This window comes from Populus trichocarpa, chromosome 3 (assembly GCF_000002775.5).
Source record: "Populus trichocarpa isolate Nisqually-1 chromosome 3, P.trichocarpa_v4.1, whole genome shotgun sequence".
Taxonomy (NCBI): Eukaryota; Viridiplantae; Streptophyta; class Magnoliopsida; order Malpighiales; family Salicaceae; genus Populus; species Populus trichocarpa.
This window is the reverse complement of record NC_037287.2, coordinates 13,047,008-13,070,947: the sequence shown is the minus strand read 5'-3', so window position 1 is coordinate 13,070,947 and position 23,940 is coordinate 13,047,008. Positions and strand designations below refer to the sequence as shown.

General features: G+C 34.8%; 1 protein-coding gene across 6 annotated transcripts; it reads right to left on the bottom strand.

Annotated features, from left to right (window-relative positions):
- Window positions 1-2,385: 2,385 nt before the first annotated feature.
- LOC7465500 (structural maintenance of chromosomes protein 6B) lies at window positions 2,386-22,340 on the bottom strand. 6 transcript variants are annotated; one of them, XR_002981022.2, is made up of 29 exons: window positions 22,018-22,340; window positions 21,716-21,821; window positions 21,225-21,358; window positions 19,910-19,965; window positions 19,187-19,273; window positions 18,787-19,107; window positions 17,279-17,398; window positions 16,122-16,256; window positions 15,400-15,476; window positions 15,229-15,304; window positions 14,340-14,414; window positions 14,056-14,160; window positions 11,820-11,989; window positions 11,635-11,737; window positions 11,385-11,497; window positions 9,932-10,136; window positions 8,272-8,406; window positions 8,016-8,130; window positions 7,834-7,919; window positions 7,642-7,737; window positions 5,761-5,897; window positions 5,571-5,673; window positions 4,668-4,747; window positions 4,466-4,544; window positions 4,269-4,326; window positions 3,888-3,985; window positions 3,637-3,731; window positions 3,083-3,193; window positions 2,386-2,931 (listed from the first exon to the last, which is right to left on the bottom strand). XR_002981022.2 is itself a non-coding variant. In XM_024597962.2 (28 exons), the coding sequence occupies exons 1-28, from the start codon at window positions 22,175-22,177 to the stop codon at window positions 3,136-3,138; spliced, it is 3,183 nt and encodes a 1,060-aa protein (XP_024453730.1). In that variant the 5' UTR covers window positions 22,178-22,340; the 3' UTR covers window positions 2,386-3,135. The 6 variants fall into 6 exon arrangements, 3 of the variants coding, with proteins under 3 accessions (XP_024453730.1, XP_024453731.1, XP_024453732.1); XR_002981023.2 differs by having other exon boundaries at window positions 2,386-2,872; XR_002981024.2 differs by having other exon boundaries at window positions 2,386-2,786.
- Window positions 22,341-23,940: the final 1,600 nt, after the last annotated feature.

Sequence of the window (23,940 nt, the reverse complement as noted above, 5' to 3'; positions counted from 1 at the left end):
TTAATTTCATCTCTCAGCATTTTATTTATTAATATTTTTTAGCCATTATTTTTTTAAATTTATCTTCTATGGGATAATTTCGTTATAATGACCTGAGTCACGAGTTTAGAGAATTATTTTGAGTAAGCTTCGCTATTTTCTTAAACCCTTTTTTTAATTATTTTATTTTAGTTTGATTCTTCAACATTTAATTAATTCTGTATCATCTTTTATTATTATTATTATTTTATTATTTTATAGAGTTATCCCGATCTCATGTCTCGGATCTTGAATTTAATAGATTGACTTGGTTTGACTCGGAATCCCTCTTTTTTTAATACTATCCTTTAATTTTGGCAATCGCCTATTTTTTCAGTTTATTTATGGTCATTACTTTTTTATTTATTTATTTTATCGGATGCAGTTGATTTAACAATCAAAATCTCAATATTTTTTTTACTTTTATAAATCAATTGAATGTTTTTAACCTGATCAACTCAATAACCGAATATTATATTCTAATTTCAGATATCTCAACTGCCCGTGGCGTAGCTGAAATGCCTCGGAGACTAATTTGAAGTTGCCCAATAATTTAAACAGAGAAAAGAAGACAAAGCAAAAACATGCAGCAGAAGCAAAGTGGAATCTTGCTCTTGAATTACGAACGAGTCCAAATATACAGTAGTAAGCGTGGGTAGTGGAGTAGACAAACAATAATAATTAACGAAGAAGAAGCGAAGAGAAGAAGAGTCAAAGAGGTCAACAAGATCCACGCTTTTGTCGGAAAGCGAAAAACAAGACAAAAGACACAAGTGTCAAACTCAGAGATCAAACGTGAGCCATGACGACAATCTTCGTTTTAAAATATTTATGGAATACAAATAATTAGTAGTATATTATAAAATCACATTTCTAAAAAAATAATATTGATTGTAGTATTAATATATTGATAATAATTATTATATTTACGTTAAAATACTTATCTAGCACACGTTTTGACAATCTTTGACGCTTTTTATTTTCAGAAATAGTGCGCACCATTATCTTTGTTTTATACTTAAACAACTTTATTTTTAATATTATGTGCAAAAACATATACTATATTTGCACATATATTTGTAACTTAATTTTCTACATTACTGATATACATTGAACTTCTCAACAAATGAAATATTTAAAATATATGAAATTAAACATTATAGATTAATAAGATATGCATAACTATATGTTATTCAAATTTTTAATTGTACTAGACTAATAATCAAGGGTGTTTACTAGGATATTAATGATGTTTCAAAATCCAATATGTTTGGGAAAGAGGTTATTTGATGATTGGATAATGATTAATCAAATGTTTATGTTATTATTTTCTTCTTTTTAGTTCAAGAAATACAAAATCGATGGTAAATGTCCTAGTACTTACAAACAATCACTATCGGTAAGGTTTAAAGACCTTCCGATGAAAAAATCAATAACCTTAAATGAAAATGGTAATTAATAAATGAAAGAAGAGTTTTAAATTACAAGAACAAAAATGTTTGTTCTAGTTCTTATATTATTAATGCTCTAAAGATTAAAATATAAAAATTTAGAGAGTACGAACAAGGAAACCTTTTACTTGAATAGTTCGCGAGGTATTTATACTCATTGAACCTTATTGTTTAGGTAGAGTGGAAGGACCAAAGAATCATTTTTGGTTGATGATATTAATAAGAAATAAATATCTTTTACAAATCATTAATGAGATTAAAATATGGTAGGTTATTGAAAAATCTTTCATGCACCTATAGATGTTGGAAGATGATTATTTCCAATATGAATATATCACGTCAATAATCTTAAGAGATAACTTCATGGTTTTAACGTGAATCTTTAAGCCATTTAGGTTGGGTGTATAGCCAAACTCAAGAATGATGAGTCTAGTAAGCTATCAAATCCACAATATCTTAAGCTTTAACTCATGGTTGAACCCAAATATATTAGATCTACAGCTAAACCCTGGTATATTGAATTCAACAACTTGCTAGACTCAAGCTTGACTTATGGCTAAAGCCGAGTATACTAGGTATGACAACTTGCTAGACCCACGGTGCCTTGGTCTGCTCACGACTGAACTCATGTATACTAAGTTTAACAACTTTCATGACTTATGGTTCTTTGAGCTTAGCTCATAATAGAACCCAAGTATGTTGGGTCCGACAAATTATCAAACTCATAGTTCCTTATCTTAGCTCATAGCTAAACCCAAGTATAATTTATCAAAGAACAATGCTATATTACACAAAAAGATACAGAGTGAAAAAATCACAACAGAGACCAAAAACAAAAGAATTAACCGTGGCAAAATGCAACCATCCCATATTTAGCTGAGCACATATGCCCATAAACTATCCTAGTGAATCTTCATGATCAAAACAGAAGAATTATTAGAAAACAGAGAATTTGTGTTTTTTTTTGGGACCCATACTGCTATATGCCATGTCATCCCAAAACAGAATTTGACAAACATCCAAAACGACAATTGATTGTTATAATTTAAATGGTTTAAACATTTATTTGAAAATAAAAATAATCAACGTCTAAACACTCAATTGTAACAATCACTGAAATTCAGGCACTAAGATGCCTAGCATCTCCTCTTCGAAGTCGTACCAAACCACATCTTAGATGAGATCATTGATTAATTATACTGCCAGGTATAAGAAAAGAAAAAGGTTACAGGTCCTGTCCAGCATCATGCAAACAAAACTTTGGTCACGCCAGGGGCATTGCCGGACAGGGTCAAATTTCATCGTGCATGTCCTGGACTGCCAAGCAAAGCAAAGCACTCAACAAGACAACGGGCGGAGGGAAAGGATGATCAAGGAACCCGGAGGGCGTTGATGAAATTAAACTGATTGTCGTGTCGTCATGAAAATTTAAGTATCGAGCTCAGAGAGATAGTGAAAGAGGCTATGCACAGCATTTGAAAAGCCAATGTTCAGTGACAAGGGCAACGAATCCCAAATCAACAGCAGAGGTAAGCCAAGACAATAACCGGACTGCTAATACGTATGAATATTGAATGAATCACATGTATAAATGTCTAAGCAGCAAAACTAACCATTTCTTGCATTCCAAGTAGCATAAAACAGCAGCATAAATTGCAATCAATTATCAAGAACGTGGAGCTGCCAGCTGCTGCTTCTTTATCCTCTCATGATGTTTTACACCACTGTATAAACAACAACCAACAAGTTACATGAGTGTGAGTACTTCCTAAGGCTCAAATTTATCTTAGACATCTTAAAATTCTGCTTAGCTCAGTGTCAATCCAACATCTTCACAAAAAAGAAAAATGATAAGCATACAAACATCTCACACAACATCTATGACAATCGAAAGCAACACAAAGTGATTACTTCTGATGGGGACACTTTGACCACTGATTGGGCTACAATTTCAGACAGGTGAAAGTGTCGCAGACACCAAAATCCAAATCCTAAGAAACCTATTTAACATCCACTCAAATGGTTAAGAACACAAAACATCTACACAGTATCTATATGCACACAAACCAGTATCAGAATTTTTTTTTCTGAAAAAGAAAAGGACTTGAGATTACAAACCTAGCAGCATACAATATTCAGTCAAATTAGCAAAGCACGAGTAATAAACCTGATATCATGAGGAGTGATAAATATCCACTGGGAACCTTGGGCCAATGCAAACTTCACCAAGGTATCTAAGCTAATTTTCCTACTAACAGCATCCTGGAGATCAATGCAGAATAAGAATATGCATCAGAAACTGATTATCTTACAATTCAGAGTGGAACTTAGGAGCTGCATCCTCCATATAATAAGGTATGATTAAGTGAACAATTTTACATGCAGATAAAATGGAATATAAATGTCAAGGAAATTTACCATAAATACATCAAACTCGTCCATCGCTCGGAATGAGGCTTCTGTCATCTGATGAAGAGCTAATGCAAAGCATAATGTTGAGAAAGAGCGTTCACCGCCTAATTAAAAGAAAATTACAAAAATCATTTAGTTAGCAACTCCTAGAGGAAATCTTGAGTTGCAAACAGAATCTGGTTAAAAATTCTAAATAAAGGATCACACATCCATAAATATAATGGAAATGACAGAATTAAAGACTTGATAAAAACCCAGTGCAATTTTTCTTGCAAACCCTTGATGAAAACCAGAATCTGTAACTAAACAAGCCTTGCATCACATATTATGACATATGATTAGTATACAAACACAGACAAGAGAGTTCACAAGTACAGGAGAGAAAACCTGAAAGCCCTCTAGTGTCACGAACAGAGCTGCAGGATGCATCTTGGGGCATTTTTACCTGACAGCGTAAATATAGCAAGTTAAAAAGAAAAGACCAGCATAAGCAGCACCAAGGTGTGAAAAAAAGAAAAAGAAAAGGCGTGGGCATAGAACTAAAAGATGCAGATTACACAAGGATTCCAAAACAAGTTATGTACCTCTACTTTGAGGGTCTTCTCTTCGTAACTAATTTTAATGCTCCCACTAATCCCTTTCTCTCCTAAGTGACCATTGAAACTAATGGATGAAGGAAAAAGGAAAAGTCACCAGGAAGTCCAAATATATAATAGATCATTTGAAATGGCAGAAAGATAATTGACCAGTCTGACAAAAAAATGTAACAAATAAAACAATTCATACTTCCAAGTCAATTGGCGCTTCAAATCACTTGCATTCCTTTGAAATTTGCTCCATCGCAAATTCAGGGCTTCCTCACAAGTCTGGGATTCACAAGATTAAAAAGATGAGAAAAAATGGATACGAAAATAAAATCCTCCATCAGAAACACTGAGCAAACAATGCAGAAAACAGGGAGACTAATCTGAAAGGTGGTGGAAAGCAATGATAAGAAAAACAAGAAAAAAAAAAAAAACATAACAAGCACTCAAATCTATACAAGATTTGAAAAATAATAGTTACAAAATTAAGAAATTATCATGAGGAAACCTAACTCTCTAAGTCAAATGAATAAAAAGAGGAGAAAAACAAAAGAAAGAGACTAAATGGGGTGTCAAACTATTTGTTTCATGTGAAAGAACTAAAACCAAAACTAATCTTTGTTTTGAATAGCTTTATGGGCTCGCGAGAAGGTTTTCCATTTTTGTAACCTGTCCCAATACAGGAATCGGGTCTTCCATTTTCCAACTCCAAAAACCATTATTACTTGTTTATTTCTTGGAAACTATTCCCTTCTCTTCTCCCATTTTTTTCCTTTCTTTCAGATCCTTTTCCTTTCTTCTATCTTCTTGACCCTCTTTTACTTTTACTTTCACCTTGAACAGAGAAGAAATCAATTATAGCATCCACTCTTTCGAATACAGCATTGCACATCACCACCTCACCTTTAAGGCAAGTGTGAAACCCAGCTATAGGAGTGGAAATGATCACAAACAACAACCAAATGAAAACAAGGATGAAAATTCAAGAGAACTGATTCTCCAAAAAATCCAATTTATGGAATCAATCAACATTCATAGCATGTCAGGAACTAGGATTAGACTTAATGTGCTAAATAAATGAAAAATAGATAAATGTAGAATTTACCTTCAACTTTTCACGAAAAGCTCTGTATGTTTGCCGTTTACGCAAAATTTTACGCTCTTTTTTCTGATAAAACATCCTCAGGTCATCAATAGAGTCAGAATGCCTGTTACAATTAAAAAAAAAAACTTATTATTTGGAACTGTCATGTTACTAGTGTTCTCCAGGTGCAAGATACAAGTCATGACTATACTGCTGGCACTCATTCTGAAGTCTCTGGTTCAGTTTATTTAAATGCACGCTGAGCTGCTCTGGGGTGCTGCCATCACAACCTCCTAAAGCTTCAATCTCACTCTCGGGACATATAATTGAAGCCTTTCTGCAGCTCTCCTACAGTTTCACAAAACATATAATTAGCTCCGAGGTGGTGCCACAACAAACTCAATGCTTAAATGCTTGAACAGTCTCTGCTACAAAAAGGATAAGAGAAGCACAACCAACATGTATACACAGGACAGCAACCACAAGCCATTTTCACCACCATTTTCTGGTATTTAGCCACCTCAAATATCTACAATCATCACATTTATACTTATTGAGATACAAAAAATAAAAATAAAATCAGGTGCAGAGAACCACTGGGAATGCATCTGTAACTGCAAATACAACAGCAAAACCAGGTCAGTTCCCTCTCCCCACCAACACCGAACCCCACCACACATCCCAAAATGCAAAACCCAGCTCCACCTTCTTGGTCACCATGTCAGTAAACTAATCAACAAAAGATATCATAAATTGCAAAACCCAGCTTCACGACCTCAAAACATCACCTGCTGCCCCCCATGCCACAAAAACCTAGACCACCCACCACCACAATACCTAGTTTATTTTCTTGAAACCAAAGTTATGGTAGCAATTTCATTGACAAGGGAAGAGTGTTCACATAGAAGAGAAGTTACAGGACAGAATAGAGTGAGATAAGAGTGGATATCAGTTGTATTTGGAAACACTGTCCAGGAGAGTTTATGAGGGTGGTTTTCAGGGGGGAAGAAACCCATCACCATTTTAGTTCCATCCTTTTGATAAACACCCCCACCCCCAGGGGCTGATCAAAAGTGTATTGTAAACCCATTCTCATTATTCTGTCTCAATTCACGTTCCTCTCAATTTTTTTAATCAAACAGGATGGTGTCCTGGTTGCCCCAGATTTGCAAACAGAACCTGAAGCTTTGTAACAGTGGTTTGGTGGCTCATCTTGTAAAACAAATATTTTAGTTCATCTTTTCCTTTCCTTTTCCATCTTTTCAGAGATTATCTTGGGATTCTTAGAAGATGGATTGCAGCCATTAATACAAAAGGACAAATTTTCAAATTATTTGACTTTAGTTGCAAGATAAATATGGATGCTTCGCCACCTGGAACCCTGCGACTTTGCTTGTTTGGAGGGAAAAGTAGGAAGGACACATGAGAGGAGAAAGTTAAATTGTTTCAATAGCCAGATACAGACCCGTAAAAGGAAGGGACGGATCCTTCCCATCCTTAATGAGCTGTAATTTGCAAAACATCCAATTTGACTTCCATCCTTTCCTTTCCTACTTATCAAACTAGTTAGGATGAGTTAATATCCATTCTCTCCCCTCATCCTTCTGTTTTATCCTTTTCATCCACCAACCAAACAGAGTACACTTTTAACCAGGTTACAACAACATAAGACACGACAACTTAAGTTAAGCTTTGAAGAAGCAGGAAGGCAGATGAGATAGGCAACAACTGTTCATTGTTTGAAAAGGGTATGTATGGCATTACATAATTCACCAATAATGAAATTGACTTTGGAATAGCACAGTTAGGTTGGATTAATCTTAAAAAGGATAGTCATCAACTATTTCAAGGAGCAAATGGGTCCGCAATAAATAGGCTTAGTCCTTGAGTTTATATTTAGCAATTGTTATGCCCTGGTTTAAGCGATGATCTCTTATATATACCATATTTCAGAAAGCTACCGTGTGCCTTAAGCAATCAGACTAAGTGATGATCTCTGCATATACCATATTTCTGAAAGAAATGATTTGAAAATACACACCTCCAAAGAAAATTACATGAATAAGCACAAATATAGAGGCATGAAATGCACCTTACGATTCTCTTCAAGCTCCCGATATTGTGCCTCCGCCATTTCAATATCAGGGAGAACCCTGGTAGTCATTACTCCTTCATAACGGGCCTTTTCCTGATATAATACTTTGATTTCAGAAAAATCTTGCAGAAATAACTTAAAGAACTGCAGTGGACCACAAAACAAAGGCTAAGGATGAGTAAACGGAACTGCTTCTGCAAATTGCAGATCTTTTTCAATCTTCACCAGCTCACTCTCTGCTTTCTCAATAGCGTTGATTTCTTCTTTCACTGACTCTGCATGTGGAGACAATTATTATTGTGGATGAAAAAGCATGATGCATAATTGCATACATTTGATTGCACATAAAAAATTTAAACACTATGCCATACCACGCAAATCTTCAAATGTCAATTCAAGATCCCTGGCTTTTGAGTCAGCTTCATTAATTCTGACTTGGAGCGACTCCAGCTGCATTTTCTTTTCTTGTATCTCCTCTTGGATGCTCTGAAAAACATTTGCAATGATACGATGTTATTGAGAAAAAGAAAATCCATTATATATTGTATGCATGAATCAGGAAATCTAAATCAGATTGATATAACAAGCCCAGTGATAAAAAGGCAACACTAATGGCATGTAACAAACTGAGATTTCTTGTTGAAGCTCATCAACAGTTGATGCAGCAGCTTGTGAACTGGTTGCAGAAGCATACGAGTTCTTTGCATCCTGCAGTCCTAGTTTCTTAGATACCAGATCCCGCTCAGCATTCCTGCACTTCTCCTACATCACCAAATGGAACATTATGTGTACATAATCAAAAAGTACCTTCAACTACACCCTCCCCATTGCATCCTAAAAGAGAATTATAGATAGACTAAGTGCAGTAATTAGAATTAAAATTTGTTTAGTGAGTGTATTTTAGCAATCTTAGTACGTGTTTGTTATTGTGGTGCAAGATGCATTTCAAAAGTGTTTTTCGCTTGAAAATACATTAAAATATATATATATATATATATATATATATATATATATTTGACATGAGCACATCAAAATCAATGAAAAAACTCTTAAAAAAGCATCAATCAATGACAATGATTTTCTTGATTGAAAAAAAAAAAGAGCTCCTTTATACAGAAACTCTTGTTTGCACAAAAGATGATTGTAATGTGGTCGGTCTTAGTTGCATTAATATAAGCAAAAGGGTAAATAGTACAAGATGTTTGTATCGCCCATTATGTCAACCTGATTCTCCAAATAATATGTAAATACTTCACAACCTGATTATACAAAAAAGATTGGAGCCCTCACAAGGGCCCAACCTTGTCTTCTGAAGACATACAAGCCCAACAAGAAGCTTGGGGTTCCACACAGGAGGGCAAGAAGGGGGCAAATGCATTTTTTTCAGTTCAACAAAAACTCAACTTTAATATAAGAAGTGTGGAACATGACACAAATGTGTCCACTCACACAGCTTGGCATTAGGTCCAGCTTCTGTTCATCCATTGTTTAGGAAAGCAGATTTGGTGAGAAAACACCAAATGTAAATTGATCCATGATCTTGTATGAGCAAAACTTCAAGCAGAAGAAGACCAAAAAGTAGACTCTTGTTCCCTAGAATTGGAAACCAAGCTTTTCTAGATAATCATTAAAAGTATGTTTTGTTCACGGAGATGAAAGCAGGAAAGGATGACTGTCCTCATCTTTGTCCATAGGATTTATTTTTCCAGTTCTGGAATAATAAAACTAACAGCTTGATGCATGTAATTAGATTCAATGTTTTTTGGAAATGTTATTTTATTATTTCAAATAATTCAAATATTCAGCTTGACATTTTAAGTTTATTTGTAATATTAAATGAAAAGGATTGTTGATCAACAATTTTAATACTCCGAAACTGCAAGAGTTACTGGAAAATTGGTTAAATTTCAATTTTTCTCAATTAAAAAAACACATGTTTTATGTCTCTTATGTGATATTTTGTCAAGCAAGGCAATAAAGAAAAAATTACTCAGCTATGCACACAGAAGTGCAGTCCTTGAGGAGGGAATTCGAGGACAGTCTTCAGCTTATTTTGCATGAACTATTCTCAAGACTTTGCACCCTTATGGTGACAAGTCCAAGACTGTTACCATTGCATCAAAGAATAGCTCCTATATTAAGAGCAGCTTAATTGTTGTCCAATGAGGTAGGATGAAAATTATAGGGTGCTTAAGAGAACCTCACTGCGAACACCTCCCCCCCGGATTAAGTCAATATATAAGGATCATTGAAAAACTTATAAACAAGAGTTAAGAAACAATTATACCTTCATAATCTTTAGCCCATGTTGAAGATGCTGAAGGCTTGCCTCAGAGTCTCGTTTCCTCTTCCTGCACTGATCAGCTTCCTTTTGAACATTTGATTTAGATTGATCAAGATTCCTAATTTGATCATCAAATGAACCACAAAGACGGCCAGCTCTAAGCTTCTTATTTGGGGGAAGAACTGTCTGGACTGACCCGCGTGAAAACCTAGGAAGGAACAGACAATAAGAATTTCTGCAGCAGAGGACACCATTGCAATATAGAATGTAAGAGGAGCCCAATTATGCAAGCAAGCTTGAATAGGTACCATTCACATTTCCAAATCATTTTCTGCATATTGCATTTTTAAGTTCTTAATGATCTCCCTGTGCTTTCTGTGTAATAAAAGTGCCCAGTAGTATTGAGTGAAGCAGTGTTTCATCCAAAAAGAGTACTCCATTCCACAAAAAACACTTTGGTCTTCTCTTCTCATTTTGTTTTCTTAAAATATGAAGTTTTGCAAGATAAATACTAGAGTTCTTGAACATATCCTATCACTTCCCGTGTACAAATAATTAAAGGACACTTGCATTTGTTTTGTACAAATAATTCCTAGTTCAAATTGAGAAACGTACAATGACTTGATAGAAAAGATTTTCCTTTTCTTTTCTTGAAATAACAAAATAAATCTCTTTTTGTCCGGGCATTCATGAAATTTACAGCAGGTTTCCTTTTTTTTTCTGATGTATATAAGTTTTTTATTGTAAGTTTTATGATAGGAGACCAAAAGAAAAAGAAATGGCAAGATAAGTTATCTCGATGGAGAAAATGAAATGTAACAAACATGTGGAAAACAAGACAGGGATTCCCTACAATGACATTATAGACCAATTGAAAGGGATGTAGCATGTTTGTTTTAGGTGCAAAATGTCACGGGTTCAAATCATGTCATCCCTACACATTACTTCGCCTCTGAGCAATACAATAACAAGAGATCAATTGAGATCCATTAAAACTGGGCATCCTTGTGTTGGCTATGTGTGCAAACCAGTACTATTGTTTGAAGCAGTGTTTCATGTGAAAAGGGCACTCCATACTGCAAAACTCACTTCAAAGTTCTCTTTGCCTCTTTCTGTTCTCCTTGAAAAATAAAGTTTTGCAAGACAACTACTAGAGTTCTGGAATAAATCCTATGACTTTGTATAAGCTACCACTCACATGAAATGCTCCACCTTCATAAGCAAGCTAGCAGATGAGTATTGAGCAATCATCAGACAAATTGTCTCAGAATTACCAACAGTTTCCAAAATCAAAATGGATTCATTGCTTATGAGGTCAGCTACTTAACAGAGATCTGAATTCAGGTCATGTGAGTCCAAGTATACAATCCAACAAAGCTCATGCATTTCATATGAATCACCAAGTGTCATCTAAGACTGGATCTGACACCAGTTAAAATGGACAATTCCAACTTACATTTTATAACCATCTATTGTATAAACCTCTTTTAGATTTGAGATCTGTTTTTCAAAAGCAACAGCTTTTCCTGCATCATAATCTTCTACAAGCACTTGCCTCTCAGCACTTCCCTGGAAGAGTAAGAAAAACAATTATAAAGTGTCCATGCACATTAACAGCTTTGGGAGAAAACAAATACAGCATAAAGGGAAGTAAAAAAAACTAAATTAAATAAGGAAGAAACTATGAAGAGACCTATGAAGTTTACCATGTCCACTAAAACATTTAGAATAGTATCATTGTCAGAACGGATAACGGAAAATGTAGTTGGATGGTTAGTTTGCGGAAGCATGTGAGATGGTATGGTCAGCCTGCAGAAGAAAACAAGAACACAATATGAAGTATCCACCATAGAGACCCATAAGCACAGAATAAAAGCAGCCATCCATCTACCTTGGTCTTGAGAAATCATATATAATAATCTGCAGGTTGTTATAGTTCGCTTCTCTTGCACATCCTCTCAGAAGAAGAGAGTCCCTATGGTCTGTCACAATGAAAGCATTGAGCAACTTCCCGACAGCATTCTCAACAGCAGGAGCCCACCTATCACCATTTGCTAAAGTCTGCAGGGTTTACCATTAACCAAGATGCATTAGCTAGTGACTGGAGGAATGCTCCAGTGGTTGAGCATGCCCAGAAAAATAACAGACTCGGATACTGAAACCCTATATAGGAATTATCTCCAGCTATAAACTACAGTTGTCACAAGAGCCCAATAAAAAACTAAGTTACCTACGGGCACAAAAAGCATAGTAATTAAAAGAAAACAACTAAACTTAGCTCGAGTAACGCTATTCCAAACTAATTTCAGAAAATAACATAAAAGTCCTCTATTTCACCAACAACCATTTTATGTAAAAGAAATTCTCCAAAAAGAAAGAGAAGCTGTCTGACTGTTCAGTCTGATGACACTGACTATCCAGAAATATTCAGAAAGATATCTTAATTATCCAGCGTCCAGGATTTAAGCATTCGAGTTTTGACAACAAAACAAGACCTAAAACATTTCAGATGAGATATTATTACCAAGGGAAAAAGGGTAGCTACTCAAATGTCCTAAGTGTATATAGGTAACCATAAATCTTAAAGACATACAAATAGCTCTCAAGTAATATCAAGACATAGAAACATCAAAGAGATGTCATACTGTAAATAAGGTATTATAACACTCAAATATTCTTCTTTGCTTGATTTCTTCAAACTCGGGACATAATTAAACAAAACCAAAATTTGCACCATTCTGCCAAGTATTGTGCCAAAAATATCAAATCAGCTTTTACTATTCTGAGAGGCTCTTTAAGAGGAAAGGTGCATTCATGTGTTTAGAAGCAAATTTGTTCGCACAATAAGACAACAGAAATGCCTGGCCAATCTCAACTTGAAACAAAGAAGAAAAAAGAGTAAGTCCCAAATGTCAACAGAAACAAAAGTCAGTCTTCAATGCAACATAACATTGATGTGTGACACTGCAAAGAGACTCAACTGAAAGCAAAACCATATAACGAATCATTTTGAACAATTAGTTCTATATTGTTCCAAAAATAAACAAAATGATTGACAGCAAAAACATTTCTATGGATGGCACTTCAAACAATGATGGAAAAAAGAGGTCACTTAATGACTTTGTTCCAAATTCACCATACATAGCAAAATGAAGGCAATTTCTCTACAAGAACCTTCAATCATCATGGACTACATTAGGCCAGTGCATTAACTCACCTCTACAAGAGAGATTTCAAGTTGCAGGAGCTCAATTCACCAAAATCACAGGTTAGGTAATCATGCATAAAGATGAGCTCAGAACCACTACAAGCTAGCCAAATTAATCCAGAACAAGTCAAATTTACCTTAAACACGAAGGTCAAGCAGGCTTCAAAGAAAAAAATTGAAATAATGACCATTGAGAACCAAAAATGATACGAACAAACAACTAAAAAGAAGGCTTTAAGACAAAGTGACACTGCAACCTTGTTAAGATATTTCTTTGTTCAGATAAGAGAAGATTTTATTAAGAGTGGAATAGTAGAAATCAAAGTAAAGTCAAAGACATCCACTGTAACAGAGGAATCAAAACAGACATGCTATTCATCCTACTGCAAATCAGCTCACGCAACTCTCTCAAAGCCCGACACCATAAAGATGCTGAAGAAACTTCTCTGTCCTGATTGATTCTTGAAATTTCAGAATATCACTAAACCTCATAAAACCTAAATAACATTTGTAGCCCATTTAGATGCATCTCGAGAGATTAAAAACACACACAACAAAATAGCAACTAAGCAACAAGTTTGACAAGAGAAGGGGGGATAGAACCAGGAATTTCCAGGATAAAATCGCATAATAACAATGAAAAGTTTGCAAGGAGTAAAGCAACTAGTCAAGATGGTGGAGCATGTGACACTGTATCATTATGGTTGTTTTAAATGCTTCCCCGGAGACAAACACTCAGCAACAATCAGGGTTCCAAAGCCCCATAGAAGTAAATCCAGCCATTTTATTTGCAAGACCTGCTTGGTGCATTGTCTGATTTTTAAGGTGATTTCTTCACTTTAGAAATCACTAGTCGTATTTTAAATTTACTGACTCGGTATAAAATTATCAGCAGGCATACATACTGTTTTTTACTCACCACATGAGCACCAATTGGACCAATCGGCGGGCTTCCAAATCTTTGGTGATGTCTCTCAATTGTACGTAAAAGTTGAATCACTCGATCTCCTCCAAACGCTGTAACCTGTTATAGCATTGTAAGTAAGAAATCAAGGCATACATGTTGAAAATATATCATATGCACCTAGTTTCCAAAGTTGAAAAAAGCATGGAAAACACCTTGGCCTACTTTTTGCAGATGATTACACACAAGAAATATCAATTGTTGTGTGCAGTTATGACACTAAATGGAATAGCACAAACCTTGTTGGTTTTGTTTAGCTGGAGCTCACGGATGTATGCACGGATTTCCTGTTCCTTCTTTCCATACTCTTCAATCTGAAAACCAAAATTTTAAAATTCCCCATACTTTTCCCAAGAAAGACAACATTGGACTAACATAAACAAATATTTTAAAGTTTTAAAGAACAAATATAATGTGTACAACTATTCCTGCTAAAGCTTCCTGTGAAAAAATATATTTTTCAACAGCTATTGGCCTCACATTAAACCATCACAGATGAGCTTCACATTGCCTACTACATTGAACTCAAATGAACTATTACCTTGCACGGGTCATGGGATATTTGATGCAGGCATCTTATCCAAGTAAAGCAAGGCACCTTTAATGATATAAATGACAATTTACACCCAATAACACCATCCTTCTTTGGTCAAATCCTTCCCTGTTCTATTGCTATTAAGCCATGTTTCAATACATAATGGTAGTGTTTATCCTGAGCCTTTTCATTATATTAAGCCTCAAAGATATTTGCAAACCATCGAATTCATGTAATAGAAATAGCTTAGATATGGATACAAAAGCAAATGCAAGAGAAACAAGTAACACTTCAACCAATCACCCCAAAAATGGGGCCAATCACCAACATCTTGTGAAAAGAAAAGGGCCAAGGTCGTGGCCGAGTGGAGTCATCTGCCTAAACCTACACTAAGTACCAAGAATACACCTTCCCTTACCCATGGGCCCAGGAAAGCTCGCAAGCACTTTTTTATGACACTATACAACAATACAATTGGAACAATCACTTTAAATATCAAGGTCAAAAGTCATGATAGGAGAAAACTAATGATAAATTAAACAAAATAGTTTCTTCATGATTCAATTATTGTACTATGCTAGGCATCTTTATACCTCTTCAGTAATCTTTCTAATTTCATCCATTCCCTTGGACACGCTTTCTAATAAGGTACTCTCTTCTTCCTTCAACCTGAGTTATATTATAGATTAACTGGGCAGGTCAAATCCACATTCAGACAGGTAAAGTGTAAGCACACAAAATGTGGGACCAAATAAATGAAAGACCTTGAAAGTGTGAAATCAGCAGCATCAATCATGTCCTGAAGTTCCTTAAGCTTTTCCTCTATTTCACATTCTTCAGCCTGTTTCAATAAGAAAGTAAGGGTACAAACATGTGAATACTTTTGGCAACAGCAAGCAACCCCTTTGCACCGTTTCATATACAAGTACAAATTGGAAAACACAAATGGTAAAAGTACTAAAGGGGGGGAACAACCAACAGAAAATAGTTAATACTCTAATGCAATTGATGCAAAGTGAAGAAGAAGCAATGATCAATAGGCATTTTAGGAATACCAAACACCAAAGCCAGAAGGCAGCATTATTTTGATTACAATGCCACCTTTCCCCTCAATCTCTTTGATAAACGAGGTTCAAAATTACAGCATAGTTATGACCTTTGAAAAGGAAATCTGTTTTGGTCAGATATTGCATTGTTGAAAAGAGGGTTGCCCCAACTTTTGTTGTACCATAACAAGGATTCCTTTAAGGACTGTTTGATATGAAAATATATGTTCGACATGATAGTCTTCAAAAGATCAATGTGAAATACAAGCAATTTGCATATATTTAAGAGGGAAATAGGGATGATGAAATGTACAATTTTGTTATGCATTACTTGATCACAGAAATTAGCAGGAATGCTCAAATAAAAAAAGGAAGAAAAGACAGAAATGAGCACTAGTAGGGGGAAAGGTTTCCATCTCTATTCAAAGCAAAGGAAGAACCTGTGTATTTTTAACTTGCTGCTCATGAATATCACGGGCTTGTTGTTCAAGCAACTTGACACGTTTCACCATGCTATGAATTTGATTGGTTCGGCGATTGTGCTCATTTTCTAACTCAAGTTTCTTCTTCGTTGCCTGACAAATGATTATTGCATGAGTAGGTGGAGCGATTTTCAGAATATGTTAACTATTAAGACAGACTGTAAAGAATATGCAGGAAAGGTATAAACTTAAATAAGCATGTCAGGAGCACGCAATGCAGATCATACCATTCAAACAGTTGACTATTCACTATGCCACCATCACAATCCCTAGTTTCACTAGTGCCGGTTAGATTGTTTCCAGTCCATCTAATATTGTTTCTGTTGTCATTCTACAGAATGTGAAATGAAGTGCCAACTCAAAATCAAGAAGAATATAACATATGCCACAAAAGACACCTAAAATGATAACACTCATAAGATGCGCAAGAATCATAGAAACCATCCGACTCTGATTGACATCACTTCTTTTGGTATGGTGTATATAATTCAGGGCACAAATATCTTCATGTAACCTTTTCAATTGACATATTATGCCAACATGTTTCGATGTTCTAAGTGATGTTAATAATCTATCCAATCTCAAGGTCCCATAAGACATGTGGACCTAAGTTTTTCTTTTCTTTTTTCCTGAGCAAGGAGTGGATAGGAAGGAATCTAGTGTAGGTCAAGGATTGCATTTTGAAATTCAGACTCTTATGCGATTAACACAGATTTTGATGTTATGCATATGATTTTGCGGTAGGTTATTTTGATGTCAAAATACAGCAGCCTGTAATTTTTTACAACATTTACTAATTGTTCTTAATTGCATGATTATGTCAAAACACAGCAAAGTTTATAATTCTGCAATGAAATAACTCAGCTCTGTTGAAATGCTCAACATAAGTGAACTTTTACTGACATGTATTCTTGATCTGCAGGTTCTGTCTCCATCAGAAATCATTCTTTGATTACACACAAAAAAAAAGCAACCAAACAGGATTCAAGTTTTTGTCACAACCAAATAAGCTTTCAGTTGTCAGTTTTGGCATTCACTTCAGATCTTTTGACAGTGAACTTATTATATTAACACTGTACTAGTCACTTTCCCCTGGACAGAAATTTCCAACATACCAAGGAAACAGTATTACGCAATTCATCCTGTTTATTCCTCACTTCCTTCGCTCTTTCCACCATATGTGCAGTTTGGGCTTTCTTCTCTATGAAGGTTTTTCTCAATTCCTCCACCTTCATCTGTAAAGAAATTAAAGAAATGTTTTAATAAGAAGTTACAAAGTAATTTATGATCAGATTTAATGCAACAAAAGGACGCACACCTTAACAATCAACTTTCCACAAAAACCAATGCAACCACCCCACCCCCAAAACCCCCCAAAAAAGGGGAAAGGAAAGGAAATAAAGAGATTGAAACAGCAGATAGGCATCTCACATAAGTAAAAATCAAGTAATCAAGGAAATCATATACATAGCATGTATATGAGAGAGATCTGTAGCAAAACGGACTTGATTATATTTAGAGGAACACAATCCAGCATCAAATGAATAAAGGTGGCAATAAAATAAAATACATCATTCTCAAAAACAAACCAGGATTTGGAATATTCTTACCCATGAACAGCAATTCCACAAAAATCAAGGAATTGTGAGGAATTTAAATGGAAGAAAATTAAAAACTTAAAACTTTTGGGTCAAAACAAAGAAAACAAGACATGTGTATGACAAAAGAAAGGAATGGGCAGGGTGGGGCTAGCCGAGGGGAATGGCAGAGTGTGATGTATCAAAAGGAAAAGGATTTTCTGGTCACTAGTTTCACCTAATTTTAGGCTTTTCCCAGGGAGTAAATCCACGGGACATTTAATGGGAGCAAATCTTAAGTTATTTAATAAACTGTTATAAGTAACGATGGGGTTTTCCTCTAACTTGCTATTTTTTAAAATTTTCAGTTAAATATTGAGAGATTTCATATGGGTTTGACATGCATGCCTACCTGCCAATCAGCCTGTATAAAAGTCCTCTTCTTTCCTCCGTTATTCTTATTTGTGCATCTCTATTTCTTTTCTCCCCAGAGAGAGCTGCATAGTGGGGCAGCCTTCTAGATCCTTCCTTTTTCTCATTTTATTCAACCTCAAAATTTACCCTATTGTATCATTGGTAACAATCCCTACATACCAGCATTTTGCTCCCTACATTTAAATCCAATCAGATAAACCCATTCCCTTCTGAAACATACTGCTGGCAGCAGAGTCCCAATAATACAGCTACCAGAATTTATTGTTACAACCACTAAATGCAAGCTTTTACTTGTTAAACCTCAACATTCACAATTCTCATCCAGTACACAGATCTTGAACCTATTTGTCTATAGTGAACACAGGAAAATAAAAGCAAAGGAAACAACGGAAATAAAGATGTACCTAAGGGAAAATATACAACTAGATAAAACAAACAAAAAAAGATCAAAAATCAAACTCATATTTAAGGGAAATTCTGTAGCTATAAATTTGACTGAAGCCTCCAGAGAAGGGATGGAAAAGGATGAAATAGAATATAAATATATATTTCAATTCACAGAATCTAAATAGCATTTTTAGTCCTTCCAAGTTCTAGAATTTATTACTCACGAGTTCATGATCAATTCTAGCTTGACAAGTGGGTATGCGTTCTTTAAGCTTTCCAAGCTTCACCATTTGTTCCTGGAGTTCCTTGTCTACACTGTAGACCCAAGACCATGCAAGCTTCTTCTTTAACTGTTGTGCCTGCTGAGACATTTCTTCTAGATGCTCCATATTTTTTATCTTTCCTTGCAACTCAGTAAGTTCCTTCTCTATGGGTTTTATCGAAGCCTCCAGTTCATCAACAAGTGCATTTGCAGACTTCAGTTGTTCATTAATACTTAGTAAAAGATCATTAACTTGTTGAAGAAGAGTAGCCTTGAAAAAGAACTGCACAATGGGATGTCAGTACTGCACCCATATGATTTGTCCTGGCACTAAATATGCACACAATAAGATTAGAAGTTACCTTAAATTTGTCTTTTTCATTCCCAGAATGCAGAAACTCTCTGCTTTTGTCTTGACTCATTATTACACAAGGATTCTCAACATCAATCTGCATGATGTAGAGCATAATATCTTGAACATTACCGATAGAAGTTATGAGGAGTTGGTGAAATTTTAATTTTTAAAAAGTAAACAATATCTCATCATTCAATGAACAGTTCCTGCCTTTATCATCCATGCCCATCAAATAACATGCATGCCATGTGACATGTGACAAAACAAGTGAATAAACGTGCTTCCTAGAATATGAAAAAAAAAACTGATTAAACAACCAAATGCCTGAAGTTCAAGCAATTATAAATATCACCCACACTAAAAATAATTAGTTTGAGAAACAGAGTTAAAGATCTGGGTCACATCAAATATCAATGATCAAAAACATCATTCATGTCAAATGTACAATGCCAAATGTACCATTTATGAGAAATACATTATTGCATATAAAAAGGCACACATGGCATCCAACTAACAGTCAATCTGCTCCAGATCATTGAGCATCAATGATTCAAGTAATGAAACTCAATATTTTTACATAGGTATGATCCATTGGGGAAATAAAATAGATGGCAGAAAATCCTATGAAAAATGCCATTAGCTGGCTATATGCAGAAAACATTGCATGCATAAGTAAAGAGATAATCACTATTTTCGTGGAAAATGATAATATTTTGAGTAAAAAACTCACATTAAAATGTTCTATGAGCTCCCGAAGATCCTCTCTTCGACTAGCCACTTTTCTTCCTGTCAAATATCTCATGGTGAAAACAACAATAAGTAAGTACGAAAACCTAAATCAATAATAGAGCACTCCACAACAAGACTGTAACAGAAAAGGAAAAAAGAAGAGATTTGATATGAATATTCATTTTTGTTTCCATTAGCTGAAATCATCCATCAAATCAAATTGGAGATAATTCATAAATGCAGAATCTTGGAATCCATAAATTTTCAAAACTCTGACAGTGTTTTCCTAGGAAAAAACAGAATCTAACAGGATGCAGTTATGTGGTAAAAGGTCTTCAAAATCCTTACAAGAAACTACCAAATGATGTTTTCCTCGGAAATAAGTCAGGAAAAAAAAAGAAATTTTCTTCCAGCGGTAATATATCTGTGTAAATGTGACTCCATAATGTTCAGTCCTCATTACTTGCAAAATTTATTTAATAATTTCTCCACAACCAGTAACAAACAAGCATTAGTACAAGAAGGGACCACTTTAGTTTCCTCATTAGCTTTCTCCCTCAACATGTTTCTCTACATTTATTACAGCAACAAGCATGATTCAGTTCAAATCCACATCAGCCCAAAGTGGAAAGGAATAGAAACAGAAAAACGGTTCTCTCTTATAACACAAAGTTGCCATGTCTAAAAAGATACCACGCTACTCCAAATGCCATACATATATGAGAACAGTAATCTACAGAAAACAGGCAGAGGACATGTGGCGTGGCTGAAAAGAGCAAAACAATAGAGAACAAAAATACAGCAGAACAATGGCTAAAACTAGAAGAGAATTGAAGTTGGAACAATGTAATAGAGTTTAGGGTTCAGAAACTTAAACTCCAAGGAAAAAAAACTAAGAGGTCACATGCTTATAACCTTAATTTCAGAAATAAAATAAAACAAATTGTAAGGAAGGCTCCAGCATCAACAAGTAACAAACACCTGCATCTAGACTCAATTAAATTGATGAAAATGTTCAAAAATACATCAATTACTACAATGTATGGTCCCAGAATACCACAGCATATACTTCTATGAGAAATTAAAATAATGAAAAACAAAATATATATAAAGAGCTCACGTAGCTCTGGTCAGAGAAAATTCCAATTGTTTGGAAGCGGCATATCATGGATTCAAGTACAAATACATTCAGCAGTGATTCGTTCAAACACAGCCCAATTGGCCAAGGGGCCTTAATACCTTTTTCATCAGAATCACAAGGAACTCAAGGCTTTTTAAATGAATTAAAGATATCTTTATCAGAAAACCAAATAGACCTTGGTGATCCTTTAGAACAGTGGTACTGGAAGATTGGTTGATTCTCCGTTCTATTATTATGGAATCACCATAGATATCTGGCTTAAAAGACTCCTCTCCTCTGTTTCTTACTTCCACTTCAACAACAGCATAACTGCAAAGAAGCAACATCAGATAAACATAAGCTGGCATAAACACATTGTTTCGTTAAAGAGATAATTGAGCTAATATTACCAGTAACTCTAGTTCTAATAACAAGAACAACTATTAATGCATAACATTGCACACAGTAACCAAGTATACAATTCTGAAGTTCGAGGGTTTTTCTTTAGCATTCCAAAGTGTAGTTTCAGCTTTCCAGCCTCTTTTGCAGCTCTCCAGCAAAACATTACGCAGTCAAAGAGAGGAGTAGAATTTCACACATTCTATACAAACAACTTATAAAACCAGTAACACTTGATTTCTTTAGAAGAAAATGAGCAAATAAACAAACGGGCAAGACAACACAAACCTGCAACCAGTTTTGATAAAATCCTTCAAAGTGGCGGCCCTTTGAGTTCCTTTAGCCCGGCATCCAAATGCAATACATAAAGCAGTCAATATTGCACTTTTGCCACCTATATAACCACCAATTCCCCATAAAAAAAGATTAATTCAATAATGCGATCATTAGCTTCATAATTCCCCTATCAAATTACACACATGCCATCACCAGAATCAAACAAAACAACTAATAATCTCAACTAATGAACAAAATAAAAAAAAATCAAACAAAAACTTGAAAAACCTAAATTAGGGTTTTGATGTACCTACTTCCGTTTCGACCGGTGACAAAATTGACCCACTGGTCAAGCTCAATTTGGAGGTTATCATGGCACATGAAGTTCTCTAACCGGATCCTGGAGATGGTACCCACACCGGACCGAAAAGTGGTAGGGATGTTACTATCCCCGAAAACCCTAGAATCATCCATGGCCTGGTTTGATGATCCAGGGTTCTTGCAAATCTCTTCAATAGAGAGCGACCGAGCCAGCCAGCCTAAAAATTTAAAAGTAAAGGACACAGTTTTTTTTATTATTATTTTTTTAGGGAGAGAGTAATAATAAAGTAATGGGAGGGAGTGTGTGGGGAGGAGAGGAAGTGAGGGCTTTGTGGCGGGAAGAAGGATTTGCACTGTGCGACGCGGGTGTATATTGATAGCTGTTTGCCACCCTGTTTGCATTGCGTTTCAAAAACAATTTTTAAAAAAAATTATTTTTTTTATTTTAAATTAATATATTTTTTATATTTTTAGGTCATTTTAATATGTTAATATTAAAAATAATTTTTTAAAAATAAAAAAAATATTATTTTAATATGTTTTAGAATAAAAAAACATTTTAAAAAATAACCACAATTATATTTTCAATTCCCCATTAAACTTTGTAATTTTTTCGATAAAGAGATCATCATATTCGCTACCATATTTTTACTATTGAATGGTAACTTTAATTTATATCAATTAAGTTATTCATAATTTCATATGGCATAATCCATATATGTTAGAGATACGGTGTATGTTATAAATAATGGCATTAACAACAAAACCTTACAAGGAAATGATCATAGATGTCTAACGCGCCTGACCCAATAAATCAATTTATAGCCACTAAAAAGCTAAAAAATCACTTCAAAATCTATTTGAAATAAAAAAATTTCCCGAACTCGGATCTTGTTTTAGGTGTTTTCAAGATAAAAAAATACTTAAATGTAACCTCACTCATTATATGAAACCTTTTACCATAAAAATTAACTGTTTTGGTGGTCGAAATTCTTCTCGACGACTGCTTTCTCCTTTTAAGCTAGAATCCAACGACTTCCTCTCTATCTCCTCCCAACAAAAAATGACTTAAAAAGAAGGAAAATGAAGTTTAGTATCAAAATATATTATCTTCATATTCAAGAGACTAGTCACCTAACATCTAAAAAATATGAAGGATTACAATTAATGTTTAAATGAAACTTTTAAACCGTCTCCGCGTTACCTGAGAGTTTTACTTTAGTTTCTTAGCTTTCAATTCAACCCTCCCTCCCAAAAAAATATATAATCAAAGGCTAATTTTAATCGAAAAAGGTCATATAAAATAAAAATTTGAAAATCAAAGTAAAAATTATTTAAAAAATACAATGTTTCAATCCGATAGGGCAATCGTATTTCAAGTACAGTAAAAGAATGAAGCATTTTAGTTATAGTTGATAGAGAGAGGGGATTGAATTTTTGATTCTTCGCAGGGGATGTGGAATCAATCTACAAAGCTACCAGCACTGCAGTGCAGCTCATGGATGGCAAGGAAGCTACCGGCACTGCAGTGCAGCTCATGGATAAATTCCTCTCCCAGGTTAATTAATTCTTGTCCTTTTTTTTTTCTTTCTGGTGTGATGATTATTTATGTGTGGCATATACTCAATAATATAATTTTAGGGCTATTACTAGCCGATAAAATTCTTTACCTGATACAGAGCTTTCAAGTGCACCGGAGCATCAAAATGAAAGCTTGGAGAAAGTGGGGAAGACAATGAACTTTCTATAAACTATCGGTGAGCTTACTATAGCTGTTATTGGGTCTAATTAGAACTTCCTAAGGTACTTTGCATCATAATCTTCCTTGTTTGCTAAGACATCAATTTTGGCTATCTTTATGAACAAAATCAAAATAGCCGACTTTTTTTCTCTCGCATTTGTCGTTTTCCACGAAG